The following is a 23547-nucleotide window of genomic DNA, read 5'->3' on the forward strand; positions in this document are numbered from 1 at the left end:
AGTTAAGCATGAGAATCTCTGCAAATGCATATCCAATCCGTACAAATCCCCTTTTCTAAAAAATACTAACATTTCTCAAACTTTTTACTCAATCCACATGTAACATATAGCTTGTTTGACTGCTTAAATGTTTACCCAAGTGATTTACATAATACAGTGATAACACGATTCACGTTAAAGAGAAAGTTTAGAGAACATTTAAAAACAAATTTAAAAGAGTTACCTTTATCTTGAGTGTGGAGTTGTGAAATCAGGTCAAGCGCTTGTAGTCTCGTCACTTGCCAAAGCAGCAGTGCATTGTAAGCTGTTTGAGAGAAGGTAAGAAACAGAACTTACAGTAAAGGGAGGATGTCCCAAGACCAGCCTCTTGCTCACCGAACGCTGTAAAAAACAATGCGACCCAGTTGTGGGAACTGCATTATCTTGCACTTGTTTTTTTACAGCATTACTGGTTATTTATTGGTGTTGTATTTAAATGAATAAATAACAAACCTGAATGTCCGAAGAATCATATTAATGCTATCAAGTTACTGCATATAAAAATAAATTTATATAAACAGAATATAATGCTAATAAGCTTTAAAGGATCATTAACTTGCACCCATTTCTTTTCAAATCTATCCGGTTGTGATACCCCCAATTGATGTTAACTCTCTTCGATGTGAACGTCTGATGAAGATCCTGATAAGCTTTTTGCAAAACCCACAGCAGAGCCTTTGTGATCGCCCCTTTGTGATTACAGCAGCTCAATACAAAATTGATGTATGATATTCAGGGGAATTTGAATAAACTGGCTTTAAACTTTTGTTTGCAAGTTGGTAGCAAAAACACATTCCATTCGTGTGCAATCGTCATACCAAAGAATTTCAATGAGTCACCTATTACCTATGATGGCAGAAATGGTTTGTAAGTAAAATATCATGAACATTTAAGATGCTAATATGTATCATTTAATTGCTCCTCAAAAACATGTCAAAACTATTTATTTGATTGTTTTAACATACCAAGATGATCTTTGTCATTACATGCCAAACAGCATTCCAGTAACAACATGCCAAATTGTTCTAGTATAACATGCGTAATGACAACACATGTCAATGTGTTGCAACAAATGAATTAAGGCGTCATGATCCTGAATTAACAACAGGACACATTTGGGTTTCTGTTAACAAACAGGTCAGTTGTTAAACTTAAGGCATTACATTATCCTGAAAAGAACATTTGAAATACAACATAATTTTTTCAAAAACAAGAGACAAAAACAAGAGCGCAAAACACAATCTTCGAAAATCCTAAAATTCAATAAAAAAAAAACTGTGCAGCAAGAACATAAAAAAGGTCAATTAAAGACGAGATGGCCACATGTTAACAAACACACGTATATGCACAGAAACACACACCAATCATTCTAAAACATGAACCCAATAAAATGCTTCAACTGCAACACATTTTTAGAACACTACATTTTCAAAATTATATCTATTGCATTCTTTAAAGCAAAACTGTGTTCAAAAAAATTAAAAAACTTTTAAAAGGCAACAAGTAGAATCTAATCGGCAAAAGACATTAACATACCTAATACATGATTCTAACCAAATGAAACACTGTTGTCAAATATCATCCACACAAACCACATTTTCATTACTGCACTGAAGCAAAATAAAATAAGCAACTTGAAAAATTCAAGGACAAAATATAAATTTAAAAAACAAAACAATAAATTATACCACCAGTTTTTATACTTTTCAGATGTATTGAAAGAAACCCCCACACAATGTTATAGTAGCAAATAAAGAATAAAATCTCCTTCATGGTTCCTCACACATTTAAAATGAAATACATGCTATTTTAGGAGCACCATCTGAAACCGGGTCAATGAATCTAATAACAAAACTCCTGGAGATCGATTCAAGCTGGGGCAGCTTTAATCGAGCACTGCGTGACCGATTCATTCAGGGTTCTGGATGCTCTTTTACAGACTCCTCCTTTAATTTCTGCTCTTGAATACGTGTCCGAGTGGAGCCTGTACAGACACAAACAAAAGGTTATATGCAGCAGCGGACATATTCACTGGAAATAGGAAATGTGACAGCAGGAGAATATAAGGAAAATTGTGCTCATCATTCAGACAACAAACATTGAGCAGGATACGTCAAACTTACTCATTTCTGCCAGTTTCTGGATGAGTGCAGACTCGCTGCTTGATTTGCTAAAAACGAACAGACAGACAATCCCAGTGTCAATGCTTTAGTAGAGTCTGAGAGAAACAAACAGGGAAAAAAGAAAACAAACTTGCAACATACCTTCCGTCAGCTTCATCTTGTCCATCTGTGTCAAAGCGTAATCTCTTCAGGGGTTTGGGGGCGGAGCCTCCATCAAGACTCCTCTTAAGGGACCAATCTGTGCTGCTCACCATCTGATTAATCTTTTGAAATTTGTCTGCTGACTGTATAAAAATTAAAATATAGATTTTTGAAATAAAGTAAAATAAGATTAAAATACTTTGAAAGCGCAATAAACGCTACTAACCCCAAATGACTCGCCAATCGATATGAGAATTCTGTACAATGCACCATGAAAGAAAAGATTAAAGACGTATAAGATTAGACACATTACAATTTTTCTTGCTGTCAAAAAGAGTAGCTGACCACTTTTTAAAATTACTCTTAACACACATGAACACTGACCTGCTCCGTGGTGTCATGACCACAGGAGACATACGGCTGCTTTTCAAGGGGGATACGTAGACGTTGTTGCTACCTGGCACCCGCAGAGGAGAGTTCTTGTAGGGACTGCAGGGGATATGGGGAATTGGAGACAGAGGGGGTGGCTGAAAAAAGAAACAGGGACCCACTCACGTCAATCGAAATCTTTCATCATGCAACAGAGAATGATGAATATATAGAGAAAGAAATTGGCAGTCTCAAATAAATCATTTCTTTAATTACCTTGTTTTGAAATGACATTTTTCTCAAAGACCACCAGGGTGCAGTATAATAAAGCAAACTATAAAAATGTGCTCTCAACATGTCTCACCCTAGGAGATGAATATTGAAGAATGTTGGTCTTCAGCTTCTGCATGAAGACCAGGTTGTAGAAGACGATGATAGAGTCGTACTGACCTTCTCTAATCAACACACGCTTAAATGTCTGTCAAATCCACAATATATACACACAAAGAAAAGTTTTAATGATATTAAATATTTTGTCAATCTGAATGAAATAATTGAAAAAGGAAACACAGAAATCACGGACACTCACTTCTTGATTAGTATTGGGCAGTTCTTTGTAAGCGGTCACGATAGTTTTGAAGCGCAAATCCACATTTTTCACTTTGCATATGGCATACATAGCCGACATAATCAACTGCAAATAAAATGCACAGAGACGGTACCTTTAAATATTTTATAAGAACATAATTGCAAAGATTTAAAATAATTATTAACTGCAAGAGTTGGATATACATTACCTGGTCTAAGTGTCTGTCTCGCATTAGTTCATACTCGTTTTGGAGGGTATGCTGAAGCAAGGTCCATATTATCGGCTCCAGTTCAGGATGTGATGTCAGCAGCTGTGAGAACAGCATTTTGAGTCGCAGGTAGGCCATCCTGTACACTGCAAAAGACAGTACAAGTCATACATGTCTTCATACTTCTGAGTGTCTGAGAGAAAGTCCCATAAAGCTTCTCATCCCCAGGCCACATGAATTTAATCGATGATATCGGTGTCAAATAAGACCATTTCAAAATTCTGAAACAGTTTCTCAGAATTGACCATTTATAGGGATGCGTTTAGGTAAAATTATCATTTAGTTTCATTCTGTGAACAACTAACAATATTTCTCCCAAATTTGAAATGAAAATCTTGTTTCTATTTGCATTTATTTGCAGAAAGGGAAAACTGGAGAAATTGTCAAAAAAACAGTACTTATCTACTGATAAGAAAACAAGTTCATATTCGCTTTTTAGCCATACAACAGTAATATTTGTACATGTATTAAGGTAAAGTTCAAAAAGTATTTTTATGTGATAAGCTTGATTTTTATCACAGTTTGTATGTGTCTTGGCATCCTGTCATGCTTTCACAGTGCTGTTGGATGACTTTGTCACTCCTGATGATTTTTTTTAATTCAACGTGGCTGAATAACATATGGGCTAATCATGCAGTAAATGCTTTGCAAAACAGGAGTGCAAATGCTAGGCCATCTGAGAATGACTTACATTTTTTGTAGAAAAGACTGAGCGAGTTTGAGCGAGGTTGTCTGGTGCCTGGCGTGGGGGGCTCAGCCTCTGCCGCTGGGGGATGGCGACTTGGCCGCACAGGGGAGAGATACCTGGGGAGGGTACATCTTTTTGCAGTCAAAGATAACTAATAAAACCAGTAAGATGCTGAATGTAAGTGGTGGATCACTACACATTAGCCATAGGGTTTTCGATCAAAAGCAACACTTGCCTTAACAACTGCTACATGCTTTACAGAAACAAACTCTCAACGACAGTGTCCTCTGCACAAATACACATAGGTAGATGAAAAGCCACCTCTTGTCAAAAATATACCACCTACATTCTTAGACTGAATCTCTAACCACAACACCTAGCATGAGAAACTTTGCTCATGCTACATGTAGTGTTGAGGAACTTAGACACACATGCCTATTAACATACAAACTCAGACTTTTAACCTCAAGAGCAGTATCGGTTCCCTGTGCTGTGCGTGTATCAAAAGGAAGCGCGTCATTTCATTCTCACGAAAAGGTCACAGAAATGTGCACTTGTCCCCTACGTGATGAAATGCTGTAAATTATGGCTCATATGCGACTTTATAACAATGCTAATAAACAAACTAGCAATGCAAAACAATCATCAACTTTACAGAACCAAGAACCTTTGATCACCAAGGTTTAAAAATAATTGATATTATTAATATATTATAGATATTACTTCTACATCATATAAATAATTTAAAGCTGCTAGAAATGCACCGATGCAAAGAGTGATGTCTGCCGATACAGATTCGGAAGATGCAATTAATATTCCTTAACTTTCTGAATGTTATTCATTCACATTATGATTATTAACATTGAAACTGCTATAGACAGAGCCTAAACTTTTTGCCTCCATCATTATAAAGTCATTATAAGCCAACCGTCGTGAATGGAGACAGTTTTAAACACATTTTTTTATTGCTCAATAACTGTTTAGCAAAGAAAATTGCTAAATCACTGATTTTTGTTTATAGTATTTCCAACCCAGTAAGTTAAAGAACGCTGTTTTTCTGTCCCAACAGCAGTCAACCCATCAGTGCATAATAGAAATCCTTACCACGCAGCAAGCGGTTAGCAACTCGTGAAATGTTAATTCTTCAGTGTTTTAAGCCTCTAAACAATTTGCTAATCCCCATCTAATTCTGAGGCATTTTACATCTCAGTTTGGGGGCAAATCCACGAATATTTCACTTTTTAAACACAAACACAACAACCACATGCTGACATAAGCTGTTTCCCGTATATCGATCACGCAATCAGTTCCTACATTATCTGCTCCCACATTTCCCTTCTAATCCAAAGGAGTGTTGGGCATAGCTGCATGTCCAGCATGTTTGGAGAGATCACTCACAGGTCAGCTGCTGTGTGGTTGTGGTGCAGGGGCTGGTTTAGTGTTGCTGGGGGCTCTGCCTGTTCACTGGCTCCTTCCTCACAAGATTGTTTAAGAAGGTCAAAGAGTGGAGAGTCCTGAGGAAAAGAACAAGGTGCTCGGTGTTAGATCGCTAGTATGATTAAATTCAAGTCACATTTGTGTGTATATAGGCCTTTCCACAATGTACGTACATACTTTATCCAAGCAGTTTCTCAGAGTCAACCTGAAACAGTAAGTGATACTAGAGAATGAGTATATGATTAGAGCCCGATACTCGATAATGCACTGTTTATGAGGTAATTCAAAGACAACTACCACCAATTCATTTCATAGTATGTGCTTCCTTATTTACACCTACAAGCTCACCATTGCATTATTTTCCCTGCATGTGTGCTACGTCAAGTTAAAAAAATGAATACACGCAAACAATAAAAAAGACTTGACATATTATTAGAATATGTAAAAGGTGCTTTCGATATAGCAACTACAAACAGGTAAATAATAATATATAATCAGACACTCCTTGACACTCCTGATTTACAAGCTCCACGTTTGCATTTCATTCATTATGTGTGATGTCATGTTGAGTCATTTATGCGAACTTTGGACTGACAGGCCCTCTTTTTGTGTACCTGGGTGTCAATGAACAATGCATATCAATGCACGGTTACATACAAGCACAGTAAGAAAGAAACCAAAAGGACAAAATGTATAACTTATGTGATGAAACCATCAATTAACTGAAAGATTAGCTTTAAAATGCTGGAAACAGCTTATGAAACTGAAAGGTCCTGGAAATTCAACTTTCTCAATGAAATGACTAAGAAACAGTCACTATTGCTTACAACATAGACAAAGATTTCTCATACTAGCATGTAATACAAGATAAACAAAAATGCATAAATAAAGGTTGCTAATAAGAAAAAAAAAAAAGGAAGATCTAAGGTATAATTTTAAAAGAACTTTAAAGTAAGTGAACTATGTGAAAGCGTCTACGTGCATAAGAGAAGAATGGGGGAGCTATAGATAAACATGACTAGAGAGAGAGAGAGAGAGAGAGAGAGAGAGAGGAGGAACCTTCAACTAAAACCCCTCCCTCTCACTCGCCTCCAATCCGTCACTTCATGTACATGCCTCATGGTGTAAACCAGAAACCGAACGGCAGGCTGACTAGCTAAAGCCAGATCTACAATATTAAGCAGCAAAGAAGATTATCAAGCCACAAATCGCGCAGTGAAGGAGTCAGGGAAATGAGAAATTTTACGTTTGAAAAAATACCGGATTGGTTTGAAGGACAAAAACCAAGGATATAGACACACTATGGATCATCATTTTGTTGAAGGAGTGATGCTGTGATATCATTTGAAAAAAAAGGTGAGCATCTTTGAACCTGTGCGTAGAAAAGAAAAAACAACTTCCTGTGCCAGGAACAAGACAGCTTACACCAGTATCCGCTACATTTAACCGAGAAACGCATGAAGGCAAACTGATGTGCAAATGTACTTTGACTAGAATTAATATCATTATCATGACCGGTCGTTGCTTCTGACACTTGAGATATTCATATGTTGGATGCGTATATTGTATTTCAAGATGGATTAAGTACCATAGATTTGAATGTTTTGGTTCTCAGTCCTATAAGAGTAACAAAGGACATCGAGTGAGGTTAACACTAAACTTTACTCATCCAAAACCGAAGATGAACAGTTCACAAAGAAACTGCACGAAAGATGAATTCAAATATGTCTTGTATAGCACGGTTTTCAGTATGGTCTTCATTCTGGGGTTGATCTTCAACATGGTGGCCTTGTACATATTTCTATTCAAACTAAAGGTACGCAATGAGACAACAACCTATATGCTAAACCTCATTGTGTCGGATTCACTCTTTGTCCTCAGTCTACCATTCAGGACATTTTACTTCATTAACAGAACGTGGCCTTTTGGCCACGCTTTTTGCAAAATCTCAGTTGCCTTGTTCTACACCAACATGTACGGCAGCATCCTTTTCCTGACGTGCATCAGCGTGGATCGCTTCCTGGCTATTGTTTACCCCTTCGCATCCAGGACTCTGAGGACCAAACGCAATGCCAGAATAGCCTGCTGTGTGGTCTGGATAGTTCTGCTATCAGGCGGCTTACCCGCAGGCTTTTTGATGGACACTACATCATCCGACGACGACAAGTACTGCTTCGAAAAGTTTTCAAACTTGCAGTGGGCATCCAAGGTCTTTAAAGTGGTGATCTTTATGGAGACGGTGGGCTTTTTGATTCCACTCATGATAAACTTTTGCTGCTCCATGAAGGTCCTGCAAACCCTACGGCACCCAGAGAGCCTAAACAGGGGAGGGCAACTCAACAAACCTAAGATCTTGCGCATGATCGTGGTGCACTTGCTCATTTTCTGTTTTTGCTTCATCCCATTCAATGTAAACCTGGTGTTCTACACGCTGGTGCGAAGTCGGGTTATTACAAACTGCACCGTGGAGTTGGTGGTCCGGACTATTTATCCAATCGCATTCTGCATAGCGGTGACCAACTGCTGCTTTGACCCCGTGATCTATTACTTCACCTCGGAAACCATCCAGAACTCCCTTAAACGCAAAACCAAATCTGTCCATAAAAACACTCTGAGCAATACAATTGACAACGTCGATAATGTGAGAAATGACTCGATAAATAAAATCTCATCCTTACAAGATAAATTTATCAATGATGAGTCTTCAGTGTGACTAAAACCAAGGTGACAAATCTCAGACAGGAAAAAACTATTATGCTCCACTTGCAGAAGCTGATGTGGTATGAATGTTCTCGGTTTGCCAGTATTGACTTCTGCAAAACCGCAAAGATATTTTGGAACCATTCAAACTACTAATGATTGATGAAGTGTTATATGTACATGTTTGTATGTAACGCTCTTTGATGGCGTTTACAATATCTACTGTAACAGCTGACCTATCTTAATTATTAAATGAGATGTTTCCGTATAGTACTTGCAACTTGAAAGAGTAACAAATGTGACTTTGCGTGTTAAACAATTTTATGAACAGTTGTTTATGTGTCACCACTGTACTTCTGAAACCTCGCATCTCCAAACTACCTGGTTTCAGGAAACTGAATAAACACTGACAACAGAGGATGTTAGCATTTAAAAGTACAAAGTTGACACACGCTTTTTAATGGTTAGATATTTGCAAAACCCAGTGACAAATCATTAATCACCATTTATGTTTATGACAAAAAATAAAAAGCCGATTCAGAAGGATTGCAGCGATGTGAAAAGGTGCTCAAACGTTTTGTGTTACATTAGAAATGTCAAACCTTTTTGAGTTTAACATTTTTGCGAATCCATATTGATGTAGATGGTCATGTTTTATTCCCTATTAAACAATTATTACAAAACAGAAATGACATTGATGTCTCCAGCTATCTCCACGAACAAAATTTTGATATTGTTTTCCATGCCAAGCCGTAACTAAAACATCCACTCAGTTTAAGTACAAGCACTTCCCAAGGAAAGGGAGCAGCCCGCAGACCAAAATGACACATCGTATGTTTTTGTCTACTGATGATATCAGTGTTGGTGATTGTAGAAAATTAAGCAGATGACATCCATGTCTGCAGGGTGTGCCCGCTGCATGGCATTAGGGATTTATCAGCAGCACATCAAGCATTGTTTAATTTCTTTTATGATTGAATCATTCTTGCTGGATGATTTATGATTTATATGATTTCAAAATAAACTGTTACTATGAAAATCTATTCAAGTACCAAGATTTTTTATTACGTTTCATGGAAGAACTAAACAATTTCAAAAGAGCAGAGTCATGTGTTCAGAAGCCTTAAACAGGACTTAACATGTTGCTCCATCACCCTGCATTCCTTGCATAATCAGATGCCTGGGGGCCACACTTCCAGACATTTTTTATCAAAAGCGACTTGCAGGGCATTTTGTCTATACAGTACATGTATTTTAACAGTATTTATGTTACTTCGGATGGAATCCATGACTTGAGTTGCTAGCAAAATGCTCTGCCAATGAACTACAGGAAGATGGGGAGAATATAACTGGATTCACCCTAACCCCCCCTTTTACAAATTTTCAAAAACCATTATGTAAAAGGTATACTAATATAGTAGACATTCAGTTATATCTTATAGGTGACTGGTATCTCACAGATATGCCTAATAACTGATAATGGCATACTGAGAATCCTACAGCTGACAAACAGCTGTGTACTTCAGATTACTCCAAACAACCTAGAAAAAAAATGAACACATCTATTACAAAAACATCACACTGGCAAACGTGTTGAAACAGTGATACCTGCTGGCTGGATCAGGTAAGGTTTAACAACAAGTAGCACTTAAGAGCTGCGTTTAATTGAGTAAAATAACGCAACCCTAGGACAACCCACCACACAAAATCATTTTAGTAGTCATAATAATATACATTTATTTCTTTTTTAAGTGAAACGTTTTCAATCTTCAGAAAGATCAGGGGCTTTTGGCTAAACAAATGGCTTAAGTCCCCTCAAAACGCCACTGGTCTTCACACAGGCAAAACTAAAACCTAAAGGGATTCACCCAAAAAGGACCCTCGGTTTCACACACAAAGAAAGATATTTGAAAGAATGTTTGCAATTTTCAGTTCTTGGTCACCTTTGACTACCATAGTGGAACATATTTTATAATTTTTGTTTTGTTGATCACAAAAGGAGATATTTTGAAGAATTTAGGAAAACAAACAGTTCTGTGGCACCACTGACTGACATTTAAATTGTTCCTGCTATGGTAGTCAACGATGTCCTAGCAGTGAAAATTGCGAACAAATCTCTTACCTGTATAAATTAAGATATTTTTATAAATTATGAAATTACACAAGTAAATGATGACAGAATTTTCAATTTGGCCGAACCATCCCTTTAAGCTTAATTTGCATTATATGAACAACTTTCATTCTTCAAAACATCTCTATGTTCTTTAATTTTTGGTGTGAATGTTTCCTTTAATCCCCTAAAAAGCCACTTCAACTCAGCTCCAAAACAAAAAGATTAACAAACAATGTGGTTACTCCTATAAGAGATCCCCCTAAAAAACTAATGTATATGGGTATATGATCTCTGTATGCTGAATTTCACAACTTTGAATGCAATGATCAGTTAAGATTTATTCCGATTCTTACTCAGAAATCTCCAAATCAACCAGATCTTATATAAACCTTCTTTAAATCGGACTGGAACACAGGAATTACAGAAAGTACCCTGCCTGAGAGCCTTGCACAACATCACTGCTCTGAGGCAAGTGAAAGCATGTAACTGAAGCGGTGGAGAATGTAGAATATATGTTAGATCTTGATAAACCAGAACATAAGTAATTTAGTGATGTTCGACAGCTGCTGTGACCAGCAACACAGAAAAACAACAAAGCTCGTTGTCACACGTTTTTGTACATTATTTCATATAATTGTCATTAATTAAAATTATTTTATTATAAAATTAAAATTGAAATTGTGTTTACTACTTGCATTTTATTTTCCTCAAATGCACAAAGCGCATAAAATCTTAATAATTTGCAAAACGTTTAGATATACTCTCTAATGTTCGGAGTACATGATATGGCACTGTCTTCAAAGCCGAACTACTTTATTAATGAATCCAGTTTTATGGCACATGGACGCACACACATTTGTTGAATTAGTGTGACGTTATATATCAGGACCTGTTCAAAAGCAGCATAAACCAGCTGGACACAGAGCATCTTCAACCAACTCAGAAAGAGCAGCAACAGCAACTCCGATTAAATAAAAACATGGAACGAAAATAAAGCATATCGCTATGGTAAGTTGGTTATTTCTATGTGCATCATTTCTTAAATCTGAATATTATCTAGAATTGTATCATTAAGTCTTTATTTTTAAGTTAAAAGTTTCTAATTGTTAACACTATTTAATGCAATTGCAAACCAACGAACAATGAATAATACTTCTGTACAGTATATTTAATGTTAGTTCATGTTAAATGTGGCATTTACAAATACTTTTTTTAAATCAAAAGTTGTCTCCGTTAATACAGTGAACTAATACGAGTGGTTGTATTTGGGATTAACTGACATTAACAAAGATGAATAAATCCTGATAACAATATTAAACTTAATATTTATAGTAAAAAAAACAGGGCAGTTATAAGTGTATACAATATGTTGCACACTTACAAGAAGTGCACATGGCAAACATCCACCATGAGTTTTACACGGTCTGTTAAAGGCAGCTGTGATTGTGTTGTAAATGAGTTCTATGCTGCCATAATTCAATCACTTTATTTTTCCATGTTCATAAACCCAGGTTATATAGACTCAACCATCCCAGCCAACCACAGTGAGGTAACACCAGGTGGTTCTCTTCATACAAAAAGGAAGTTGTAACTGAAAATGTCATTAAGGTTTTAGTTGCCTGTGCCGTGCACTTTAACTGATACACCAAATTAAAACACTCCAGAAAACTTGAGCTCCAACAGTTACAGGAAAGAAGTGCACTGCTATAACCATGACGTTACATCTTTGTTAAAAATAAAATATCCTTTGTACTACTATAATAATTCATTGTTCCTCTCAACCCAGACTGGTTCCCCATTTATTCTGCACCACAAGAGCGGCTTTGATTGATCTAATCCAAAGGAAGTTAGCACAAACAGGAAGTGGTCATGGATCTTGGGAACATGTCTATTCAACCCCACTGCAAGGTGAACACTGTCTATCGTTTCGCCTACTTCAAGATCTCCTACAGCCTGATCTTCATCTTTGGCGTGGTCAGCAACGCCATAGCACTGCGCCGTTTTTGCCACATGCCTCGAACCCTCACCAGCACTGCCATCTACATGGCCAACCTTGCCGCTGCGGATATCTTCTTTGTAATCTCCCTCCCTTTGCGCATCTTTTACCACCATAACAAAGCCGCCGCCGCCACCTCCAACCGTACCACCGACTGGTCTCCAGGAGGTGTCTTCTGTCAAGTGACCTTCACCTTAAAATACATCAGCCTGTATGGAGGAATCTTCTTTCTGGTATGCATCGGTGTGGACCGCTACTTTGCTGTCGTGCACCCTCTGCTGCAGCACCTGAGAAGGGTTCGAACCGCCCGCTTGCTCAGCACCTGTATCTGGTGCATGGTTCTAGCTCTTAGCGTGGCTCTGCCTTTCCTGAGGTCAGCCGCATCCCGACAGAACAAGCCCTGCCTACCAGATCCTTCTTCCAGACGAAATCGTACCATAATTCTAGCCGCTCTCGGGTTGGTTCAAATTGCCTATCTGTTACCTGCACTCCTGTTGCTTTTTAGCTATTGCAGCATACTGCGCAGGTTGCCACGGCGACGGAAGATCTGTCATCGCCGTACTCTCACCATAATCTACTGGGTACTAGGTGTCTTTTTTCTTTGTTTTACCCCTTATCACATTAATCTACTGGGTTACACATTTACTCAGGTGGGTATCGTGCACAGTTGCGGTCTTGCACGAGTCACTAAAACTCTTCATCCTGTTGTTCTCTCATTGGCCAGCACTAATTGCTGCCTAAACCCCCTGATATACTACTTTTCTAGCACACTGGTGCACAGACAGGGAATAGGCAAACGTGAAAATGGAAGTATACAGGTTGCTTAATGCTCAACAAAGGCAGAATTTCAACTTGCGATGAGCAACAAGCCTCAACACATTAACTTCCAGTTTATTTGTGGCATATATTTTATGTAAAGCAAAATGTAAAATTCCATTCTGAACTATATCTGACGTTAGAAGTAATTTAAATAATTTATTTAAAAATGAGAAGGGAATCTTGGAGTACTCACTGCTCTCCATGCAAGATTCTCCATTATGACGTGTTCGCAATGCTCCAGGTGCTTCATCATGTCATGTTTGAGAGTGGGCTCGGCTTTTATGAAGCTCTCGATCACCTTGTAGAAGTCAAAAGCATGCAGCTGGAAGACGCCCAAGATCCAGGGGAAGCACAGATCTGTTTCTACTGAATCGCTGGCCCCCGAGCCCCAACCGAAACCCCCATTCTTTAGAGAGTTCCCTGGAACAGGAAATGAGATTCGGTTAACATGTCACTCTGAGTGCCTTCACCAACAATTGCTCATAAAAGTCATGTAAGCCACAAAGGAACTACTTACCGATATAGGTCGCCATAACAACTTCCAAGGCACATGCGAGCAGTGAGGTATGAAATGTTGCATTGTTGAGAAGTTTACTAAATGAAAGCAACATGATTTATTGTCAGTGGGTAAAACGATGATTATTTGTGACAGTTAAAGGTGTAACAAATTTTGTAGCATCTAGGAGTGAGCCTGTGAAAGGCAACCAACGGCTCACTCCACCTCTCCCTTTCAAAGCACTACGAAAGGACTAAGATGTCATCATGCTTTCATAAAATATTTACAAAACGTGCTTTGTAGAATGTCAGAATGACAAATAGCTCATAAAAACATAATGCTTCATAATGTAAGGTCTTTATACACCTCTAAAGACATACGTAGTTATGGATATTATATTGGATTTCTGTCAAAAGATCCTCCAAAAATTGCACATTGTACCTTTAAGGCTTAAGGAATATGTTTATTCTGGTTTTACCTGAAGTTCTGCACAGAAAGTCTTTTCTCCTCCTAAAGACAGCACAGAGGTGAGCATCAGAAGGATTGTATGAGTTGTTATACAAATATCAGCATGTAAAGTCTCTTGGTTTCATTAAGACTTACCGATTTAAGCATGGACTCCATTACTTTGTAGTAGAGCTGAGCCCCAAGATTAAACCGCTGCAAAGTAAAAAAAAAGCAGTCTATTGGTTCAACAAATGTTAAAGGTTGAATAAAAAAATTAAAAGCACTTGGTTCATCCATTAGTACTGTGATGGTAGGGTTTCTTTTAGGGATGGACATAATATTCAAACTGAAGCAATTTTTTATGTTCCAATTTTTATGTTTATTTTACAGTCGATATTAAAAACCAATCTCTTCAAAGAAGTGAAACTCTTCAAAATTGCATTCACATGAAAAAAAAATAGTGCATCATCCAAAACAGTTAAGTGTAGAAAGTTGATAGGTGTTTTTTATAAATATAAACAGTTAAGAAATCAAGAGCTATGCCTTAATAGAGAAAAAAGTCTTATTGATTCTAAAAAATCCTTTGCTAGCTTTACCTTTCTGCCCAGCCCCTCACAGCGCTGGCCCACAGCCTGAGCAAACTTCTGGCTGAAGACCTGACTCAACTCCTCAACCCTCTTAGTGATCTCCTCTGAGGGGTCAACAGTGCAGTTCTGACAAAGAATGGAAATGACAAGTTATACAGGACTGGTCTTTCTTTCTAAATTCTGAAAATGTAACTTTATTTTAAAAGATATAGCTTGAAATAAGAAAATACCTTGAAATAAACTTTGAGATTGTGTGAGGGCTGGTCACTAGCAGAGGTAAGTTCAACCCTGAGTTGCTGTATGGAATTCATGGCAGCTCTGGAGAACAAAAGTGGACATATTTTAAGTAAAGGACAGGACATTGCAGGACTTTAGACCACCAAAATGTTTAAAAATCCATATTTCAAATTGAAACAGAATTTAAAGATTTATTGTTTTGTTTTTAAATGCATCCAAGCCAACTTGTTATTATTCAAATATAAAGCATTATCTTAACTAAAGCAAAACACAGAAAATACTGAGCTTTTAGGAGTGAATATAACAGTGAACTCCAAAATATGATTTTAGGCTTAAACCCACAGAGTTAGAAAAACAACTTTGTTTATATAACCCCAGTCACACCTAAAATGTGTAAAACCTGAGAAAGTTCTAAAAAACTTTTAACAACCAAGACATAAAGCTGACCTTACTCAGGCAAACTACTCAACCTGTGTTCCTGTACAAATGTATGGGGTAAAAACTGATGTTCTGGTTAAAAAATGGATCACAGTCATACCTGATCGGTGTCTGAGGAACAGGAAGTGTGACGTCCTCTCCACACTGATTCTTTCTTGGAGTCATTTCCACCTTTGTCCTACAAGGAAATTGAGTGCTGATATTAGATAGAAAAAACACATACCACTTTGTGTCTGATAAGCAGGCTGCAGGGCTCTACACTGCGACTATTTCATCTTGGTGCTCAGCTCTACTACAAAGTAATGGAGTCCATGCTTAAATCAGTAAGCCTTAATGAAACCAAGAGACTTTACATGCTGATAATGTTGACTAATCGTGCAACCCACTTTTTGGAAGAAATTAACAAATGCCCTGTGGAAGGTTAACATATCAAACTAGACACAAAGTTCACACGAGACTAATGTGCAATTTAATTTCATCATTTGTAAATCTCAAATCAAATGTTATTAATTAGGTACATGCATATTTAATATATTTCAATATTTCAACAGCAACAGTGCCGTAGTGATATGAAACTGTAATGTGGTTGGAAGATCTGGAACTACTTTATAGGTGTGCAAATCCTGAAAAACAATGCATACCCTTAGAATGACCGCCATTAAAAAAAAGAATTGTCTCTGGGCCTATACTTTGACTGTGCGCCTAAAATAAAGTTTTTAAAAAATCTCATACGTACGTTTCACTTTTGTTGGGGGAAAGCGTTTCATCATCAACTAAAAACAACCTGGCATCAAAATCTTTGTTCTTGTGGTACAATTCTTCATATTGCTTGGAAAGTGTTTCCATCTGTATGAAAAAGCAAACAGGGGGGGGGGTCACAAACATTGCAACTACATAAAGTGAGGATAAAATAATAGTCACAGGAACTGCATTATATGTGGTTGTACGCCTTTTCTCATTTTAACACATACAACTGCAATAACATGCAGCTTATTATCAGCAGGCAAACAGATGGTCTATAAAACAGCATACTCCATTACTTAACTGCAATAAATGTCAAGCAAAGGTTCAAATAAATGGTGATAAAAGCAAATGCACCTATTAAGCGTCTCAACAAATATCAGCTTATTGTATTTTCCATTTTATAAAGCAGAACTAAATTTTGAATCAATTTCAAGGATGGGGAGCATGTGATGGGGACTTGATGAAACATAGGACTATTTTAACAACTTGAAGATATTTAAGATTTAACAAACAGCATAATACAGGTTATTAGCTTGCTATTAAGTAAAGCTTCCAATATGGCACTTTAGAGATCACTATTGTGACTACAACTGTCACCATCATAACATTTAAGAAGGCAACATTGTCGGACCAAAATAAACTTTTGTTAAATGTCTTCTATGGTATGGTACAGACCGGAGGAAGCCCTTGGAGTCCTGTCAAACCCACCGAATCCAGGAACGCACAGAAAGTGGTCTGGTACACGTTTTTCACCTAAAACAGACAATTATGCATACATGCACATTACAATTACAATCAATCATCCAAATGCACAGGGTTTTCTTATGCATTACAAGCGTGTTATCAAAGTCGTGGTTTATGCAATGAGGACTATTTGGAAGCAATGGCTGATGGGATTGTGTGTGAATGGAGCACAAACCTCATCCAAATTGCAGTCGCCCTCTTTGCAAAGGGTCTCCAGTAATTGCAAGTCCATCTCTGGAGGACGAGGTTTGGCTTTGCCCTGATTGCGTCTGGATGTTCTGGTTGGAGGACTCAGGGTACTTGAAGTAACTGCTGACTCTGGAATGAAGATAAGAGAATAAATGATAAAATGAAATATTTTCTTGTCTCAATTTCTGCTGTACACATTTAGGATTTTAAGCATGTGAAAAGCAACGTATATTTTTCAGAGTTTAAACCGTCGTTTTAGCATCAATCAATAAAAAAGCTTCTCCGTCTCTTTTTAAAAAAGCAGAACCAAATCTGCTATCAACTGCACTAAAGTATAGACAGGCAGCGTTTTAAGACTATTTGAACACATTTACACACAATTATATTGCAGAATACAAGAATTTCCCCGGCTAAGGTACAAAACAGCAATGATAACGAATTGTGTTGCATGTGTTGTATGCAGTGAGAGGCTAATGCAGAAGTAGGGATGGGTACCAAAATCCGGTACTTAATCAGTTCCGGGGCTAAATTATGAAAGACCGAAGTATCGATAAACTCTGACGTTAACGGTTCTGCTGTCGGTACTGGAGAAATTAAGAAAAACATTTCCTATTTATTATTGCTACATAAACGTCACCTAGCATATTTTCACTGACAAACCATTTATTTTCGATAACAACAAGTGCAACAAGATTTCTGCTTGTAAGAGCGGAACCACAAGTAATCTGGCAAAACATCTTTCTAGGGTGCATTATGTGCAGACAGAAGTTTTCGACTGACTAGCTAATAGTTCATCATCCACGTCCTCAGGTACGTATGCTAGCCTAGCAGTCTTCCTAAATAACACAGACATAAACATTGCATAAGGTTTCTTTAAATTAGTATGTAATCATTTAATAAACACACATCACATTAAAAAATAGCCTACATATAAATCAGCAGTAGCCTAAATAAATCTTAAACATTAAAAATGATTTCATAGTTCTGCATTTAAAATGGATGAATAATAATAAAGTATGCTTGAGAAATTATAAAGCAGAGCTTGACTAAAAATTAATTTGTAGTGATGAAATACATAAACTTTTTTTGTGTCTGTGTACATTGCAAGAGGTTCGAAACCTGTATGACTTTTTTTGTATTGTTTGTATTTTTGCTAAAACATTGCTGTTTGTTAGGCTATAGATAATTATTTTATTTTACATTTAAAAAAATAAAAGTGCTGTTTTTTCTGTTCTCAATTTGAACTTGTTACCATATGTTTTTTACTTTCATCTTCTCTTATCTGGTGTGCAAAGTGTCTTTGCGTCATTGTTTGTATGTTAGGTGCAGTGCTGCACCTAACATACTACACACATCATCACAAAAGAGAAGATCTCCAGCCTCAACACATTTGGAATACCATTTCTTTATTATTATTAAACAACAACAACAGAAAACACAAAAAATTTAGGACCACATGTATTTTATTTTAATTCTCTATGAATAATAGGCGGCTATCAGTCATCTTTTACCTGCATTAAGATATGTTAGGTCAGTAAAGAATGTTTTAAATCGTGAAAACAACTCCAGCTTTAGTTTTGTCTTTCATAAAAAACACAACAAAAAGTTCCGATAAGAGTACCGTTAAAGTACCGGATCGATAAGTGGTATCGATAAAAGTAGTAATACAGTTAAAACCTTAACGGTACCCATCCCTATGCAGAAGACAAGCTTGCGCGACTAGAAAGAAATGCGTGACTAGAGAGTCAGGGCGTAAACTACTAAACGGTGTTCTCTTTCACTTCTCATTACTATGAAATGGATAAATAAACACAAGATTACTTCAAAATTCCTATATTAGCAAGGGTCCATGTAAAAGTAGTCCATTGTATAAAAGTTAACAGCTGGGAAAAAAAACGGACGCGTCACAGTATATTAGATCCGTATATCTGTATAGAGCACCCTTAAAGGGGCAACATCATAATAAAGATCTGCAGTGGCAGATTTTTACTTTTGTAAAAAGCTAATTATTTGCTTAAAGTCTTTGCCAACCAAATCTAATTGCACTTATGTTCATATATCAGTTCTTTTAAAATAAAAGAGCACAATACACTACTATTATTCAATCACAATTAATCACAGAAAAGTCATGCGATAAAAATTGTAATCGTTGCCCAGCACTACTAAACCTATAAAAATGTTTGTTGAAGGTCTCTGGCTACCTTTCATACTGACCATATATTAGTGGAATTTGCTTTATTGTCCTGACTCGGAGAAGAGGAACATGAGAAACACTCACTGTAAGGGGACTGAATGAGAGAAGGGGAGCAGTGCTTGCTGAAGAAATCCAGAACACACAGCAGCAACTGGAATGATATCACAAGGTCATCCTCCATCTGTAGAGATGTTCCTGCATAGGGAAGAGACGCAAAACTAATAAATAACAAAAGCGGAACACTGTATCTGTGAAACATATCAACCAGATGGAAAAACTCATTATTTTGCATGTAACATGAAATTAAACAATAGCTTCTGACAGAGCATTTTTATGGTTTAAGTGAAACAACCTAATATAACACATATTGATTTCCTGTGCTCACCTTTGGCCAAGAGGAACATGGTCCAACTGTCTTCCAAAAGCCCTTTTCTACTTGGAGGAAAGAGACAGGATGATCAGATCATTGACACAAGAATATTGTGCTAATAACAGCTGGACAAACAAAAGAAACAAAAGCAGAATTGAAAAAAGGTCATTTTACTCACTTAGCTTTGTCAGGCTCTGCAAAGATTTTATCACAAGTCCTGCAGGGGAAAAAAATAGGTTTAATGCTGGTGTACGCTTTCCTTTACCATGCCTGTCTTATCATCTGGCGAGGCATGTATGCACTATGCAGACCGCATGTATGCACTATGCAGACCACATGTGCTACACATCAACTTTACTTAATGTTTACATTTACATTTAATCATTAAGCAGACGTTTTTATCCAAACCGACTTACAAAGTAGAGGAAAACATAAAGCAATTTGTGCAACAAAAGAAACATTTCTGTTATATACAGATAACAATAAAAGTGTTTATATAACCAAAAATGTTGTTCAACACTTTTATTGTTATTACGGTAACAATAAAAGTGTTGAACAACATTTTTGGTTATATAAATGTAATAATAAAATAGTTGAACAAAATATTTTGCAATGCACCAAACACAGACTTCTCATTTATAATATACACTACTATTCAAAGGTTTAGGGTCCATTTTTATTTCACACATTATAGATAAACCTTTTCTAAAATACAGTTATGGCATGGAATAAATGTAACATGTTGGCACATTTAAATTCCTTAACTAAAATGATAACATTCAAAACAACTAATATGACAGAAAAACTGTTAAAACTATTTTAAAGGTCATGAGAAACATTTAGACCATAGATTCTGTAAATGTAGTGTAAAACTCACTTGAACAAAGTGTGAAACTATTCATTTATTGTTCCTCTTCTCTGCATTTTTTTAATTTAAACAATTGATTCTCCTAAAATAATTGTTCCTCAGTTGTGACAATTTCCATTACGAACAAAATTATTTCCCCATATAACTTTCACTGCATGATAAATGAAGTCAATAAGAGTAAAGGCTGATATGCGGTTATAAGTACCTTCTGCCATACAGAACCACACATCTGCTTAACCACAAATGAAACCCATCATTACAAGGCTCGTGACCTAGATTTCCCTATGTACCACCTAATATCTAGCAAATGCAGATCACGAATGGGTGTCAATAGAAGCACAACCAGCGGAGCAGATTTTCACTGTATTAAGACTGCTGCTGCCACCTTCAGGCGGGGCAATGATATTACTAAAACAGATTTTATAGCATTTAATTTAATTTAATTTAAGTAATTTATTGCCATATCAACAACAGTTGATTGGAATTTGTCTTAGTGCCACTCCAGTTAAAAAGGCAATACATAAACATACACATAACATACAGTACATTAAAAAAAAAAAAAAAAAAAAAAAACTGAATTTATCATATATTCACTAGAATCCATTCAGAATTTTCAGATTATGTAGATGGTGGCACATACAACACGAGCAAATTCTGCAGAAACCAGATATATTTTAAACAAACTCATTATCACTTCGAGTGATATATGTTGTTTCCTTTCATTTAGGAGTGACGCAAGATGAATCACACTATCTTCAGATAAAGCAAGTGAATATCTAAAAATATATGTTGAGGGATGCGCCCTGAGACATGTCCAAACACTGCCTGGTAAGTAAACCTTCAGCCCTACATTTACAAATGAACAAACATTATTCTGTATTACTGTATTCTTTAAGAACACATTTATGATCCCTCTGATCTGTATGTCGCAACAAAAACTCCCTTTTTACACCAGGGATTACAATCTATCGCAGATGATCTGACACGTTCATATTAATTTTAAACAATTGCACTTGCACTTTAGGCGGCCCATAAGGAATACGATTTTTCTTCATCCTTCGAGATACAACAGCTTCGTATAAACGTACGGTAACAATCAGATATCAAAACTTACCCTGTCTAAAAATACAAGCCGTTTATAAAGAAGCTACAAAATGGACGGTTCAACACTTTCACACACATTTACATGCCAACAATGCACAGTTTGCATTAAGCAATAAGTGACTGTCTTTGATGCAAACCTTATTAACAATACAATGCTGGACATTCAACATACTAACACTACACAAAAAAATCTATATACAAAACTACTACATTTAACATTGTAATAATAAGGATTGCAAAATATAACCATTAACTTATATAGCTAATTTGTTACTATTATGTAAAGCAGAAATTATAGTGAAAAGTACTAAACAAATAAATTGTGTGTTTGAGTTAAACACACTAAAAGCATGATTATTTTAGGATACTCAGCAAAAACTACACTCTTTCTTGCATGTCTTTAAAGTACACGTGACATTCAATAGAAAACTAAACAGCACACTTACTTCACAAATCTTTGATAGAGGGCCAAAGTGACATTGTATTTATTCTCCAATCGTGTAACAGCAGTGTTCACTTTAGGGCTGATAGTGTCCACATTCACATCCATCTTCTTTACGAGGCTTATGAACTGCATCACGCTGTAAAGAAACGGCAACTTCATTTACAGACGCTATTAACACATATTACACTCAATCGCAAACAAGCACAGTGGAGTTATTATATAAAACAATTTACCGTACAGGCTTGTCAATCCTAACTCTTTCTTTTAACCAATATTGTTCTGGCTTTTGCTGAAACTAGTTACTTTGTATTAGCACCTATCGTATTATTGCTCCCTGAACTCTCTGTAAATCGCCTTGGAAAAAAAGCGTCCGCTAAATGTAAACTTACATTTTCAACCTAAAAAAGTGCTTACCTCAAAGTAAACAAAAACCGATAATTCGTCACTACATTTATTTGATATACATACCTCAAACCGATGACCTTCTGGAACTGTGTGAAGGTGAGTCTGGTGCTCTCCAGCTCAATGCCTACGATAAACAAGCAGGCACCCCAAAGCTGCCTGTTTGAATACGGCTGCATCTGAAATGACAGAAACACACAGACGACATTGTAATCACACATTTATAAACCAATGCACCAGATTGGAAAAGAATGCCCACATATCAGAGGAAAGCATACATGTGCCTTGTCCAGGGATCTCATCTCTTTCTCCCAAATTCTCCACGCATGATCACAGATAGGATTGGTGACCTGAAGCTCCTCGCAGAGACACACAAACTCATGCTCTTTGTCCTTATGTCTGGTAACAAAAAACAGAGTTGACAGACTGTGTTTTGAGGATTTAAACTACAGAACTAACCACAGATGATCAATTTACTATGATATTACTATCGTGAAAGTGTAGTTTTTGCCAGACCCTTCGTCACCATAGATTTACTAAAAATCAGTTAACGTGACAACCATGACACTATCGTGACTACCAAGCTATAGTAATGAAGGCATAATGACCAGACACACAAAGTTCAGTTAAACACTAATAACTGTCTGCATTGATCCTTCAGTAAGTTAGCAAACAGTGTCAGAGGAACAACATTTAAGAGACATTCTTACCGTTCTGGGGTCAGCGCTGTGTTTTCGCTGTTATGCGGCGATCCATTCTTTACGTTCGCCTTCGTCTCCTTCTTTTGCGGTGTCCCGCTGCTGCGCTTCTTCGGCGGCATCCCGAATGTTTCTCGACGAAGCTCGTTTCCAGTGACAGGACAGCCGGCGATCACAAACAGCGTGTTTGTGTTGTTGTGGTTGGACGTCGGAGCCCGAGAGCGCTTATTTGTGTCTACAACTCCCCAGTATTTCCTCAACTACCGAAACGCGGGAAAATTGACCAACGTAACGTCCGCCAG

The 23547-nt window shown here is 36.9% G+C and overlaps 3 protein-coding genes across 3 annotated transcripts; 2 read left to right on the forward strand and 1 right to left on the reverse strand.

Moving 5' to 3' along the window:
• Nucleotides 1–930: 930 nt before the first annotated feature.
• rb1 (retinoblastoma 1) lies at nucleotides 931–23535 on the reverse strand. The gene is made up of 27 exons (XM_079486875.1): nucleotides 23258–23535; nucleotides 22826–22946; nucleotides 22614–22726; nucleotides 22147–22281; nucleotides 19907–19945; nucleotides 19744–19790; nucleotides 19443–19553; nucleotides 17151–17293; nucleotides 16907–16984; nucleotides 16224–16333; nucleotides 15588–15665; nucleotides 15043–15130; nucleotides 14822–14938; nucleotides 14382–14438; nucleotides 14257–14288; nucleotides 13800–13876; nucleotides 13476–13702; nucleotides 5616–5731; nucleotides 4221–4333; nucleotides 3470–3615; nucleotides 3262–3366; nucleotides 3037–3150; nucleotides 2688–2830; nucleotides 2530–2560; nucleotides 2304–2446; nucleotides 2163–2209; nucleotides 931–2023 (listed from the first exon to the last, which is right to left on the reverse strand). Exons 1-27 carry the CDS (start codon nucleotides 23365–23367, stop codon nucleotides 1953–1955), a joined length of 2712 nt encoding a protein of 903 aa, XP_079343001.1. The 5' UTR covers nucleotides 23368–23535; the 3' UTR covers nucleotides 931–1952.
• Nucleotides 7195–8514, forward strand: lpar6b (lysophosphatidic acid receptor 6b). The gene has a single exon (XM_079486877.1). It carries the CDS (start codon nucleotides 7336–7338, stop codon nucleotides 8365–8367), a length of 1032 nt encoding a protein of 343 aa, XP_079343003.1. The 5' UTR covers nucleotides 7195–7335; the 3' UTR covers nucleotides 8368–8514.
• On the forward strand, nucleotides 12210–13423 carry LOC306911486 (lysophosphatidic acid receptor 6). Its single transcript, XM_079486876.1, has one exon. The coding sequence runs from the start codon at nucleotides 12337–12339 to the stop codon at nucleotides 13288–13290; it is 954 nt and encodes a 317-aa protein (XP_079343002.1). The 5' UTR covers nucleotides 12210–12336; the 3' UTR covers nucleotides 13291–13423.
• Nucleotides 23536–23547: the final 12 nt, after the last annotated feature.

Source organism: Barbatula barbatula, assembly GCF_947034865.1.
Source record: "Barbatula barbatula genome assembly, chromosome: 22".
Classification (NCBI taxonomy): Eukaryota; Metazoa; Chordata; class Actinopteri; order Cypriniformes; family Nemacheilidae; genus Barbatula; species Barbatula barbatula.

What these genes read in the sequence shown, in the direction of transcription:
- LOC306911486 (XM_079486876.1), top strand. Translation starts at nt 12,337, where the DNA reads ATGGATCTTGGGAACATGTCTATTCAACCCCACTGCAAGGTGAACACT.
- lpar6b (XM_079486877.1), top strand. Translation starts at nt 7,336, where the DNA reads ATGAACAGTTCACAAAGAAACTGCACGAAAGATGAATTCAAATATGTC.
- rb1 (XM_079486875.1), bottom strand. Translation starts at nt 23,367, where the DNA reads ATGCCGCCGAAGAAGCGCAGCAGCGGGACACCGCAAAAGAAGGAGACG. An exon ending in GCGACTGCAATTTGGATGAG is followed by an intron (nt 16,985 to 17,150) that starts GTTTGTGCTCCA and finishes TGTCTGTTTTAG; the next exon opens with GTGAAAAACGTGTACCAGAC. An exon ending in CAGTCTTTTCTACAAAAAAT is followed by an intron (nt 3,616 to 4,220) that starts GTAAGTCATTCT and finishes TGTCTTTTGCAG; the next exon opens with TGTACAGGATGGCCTACCTG.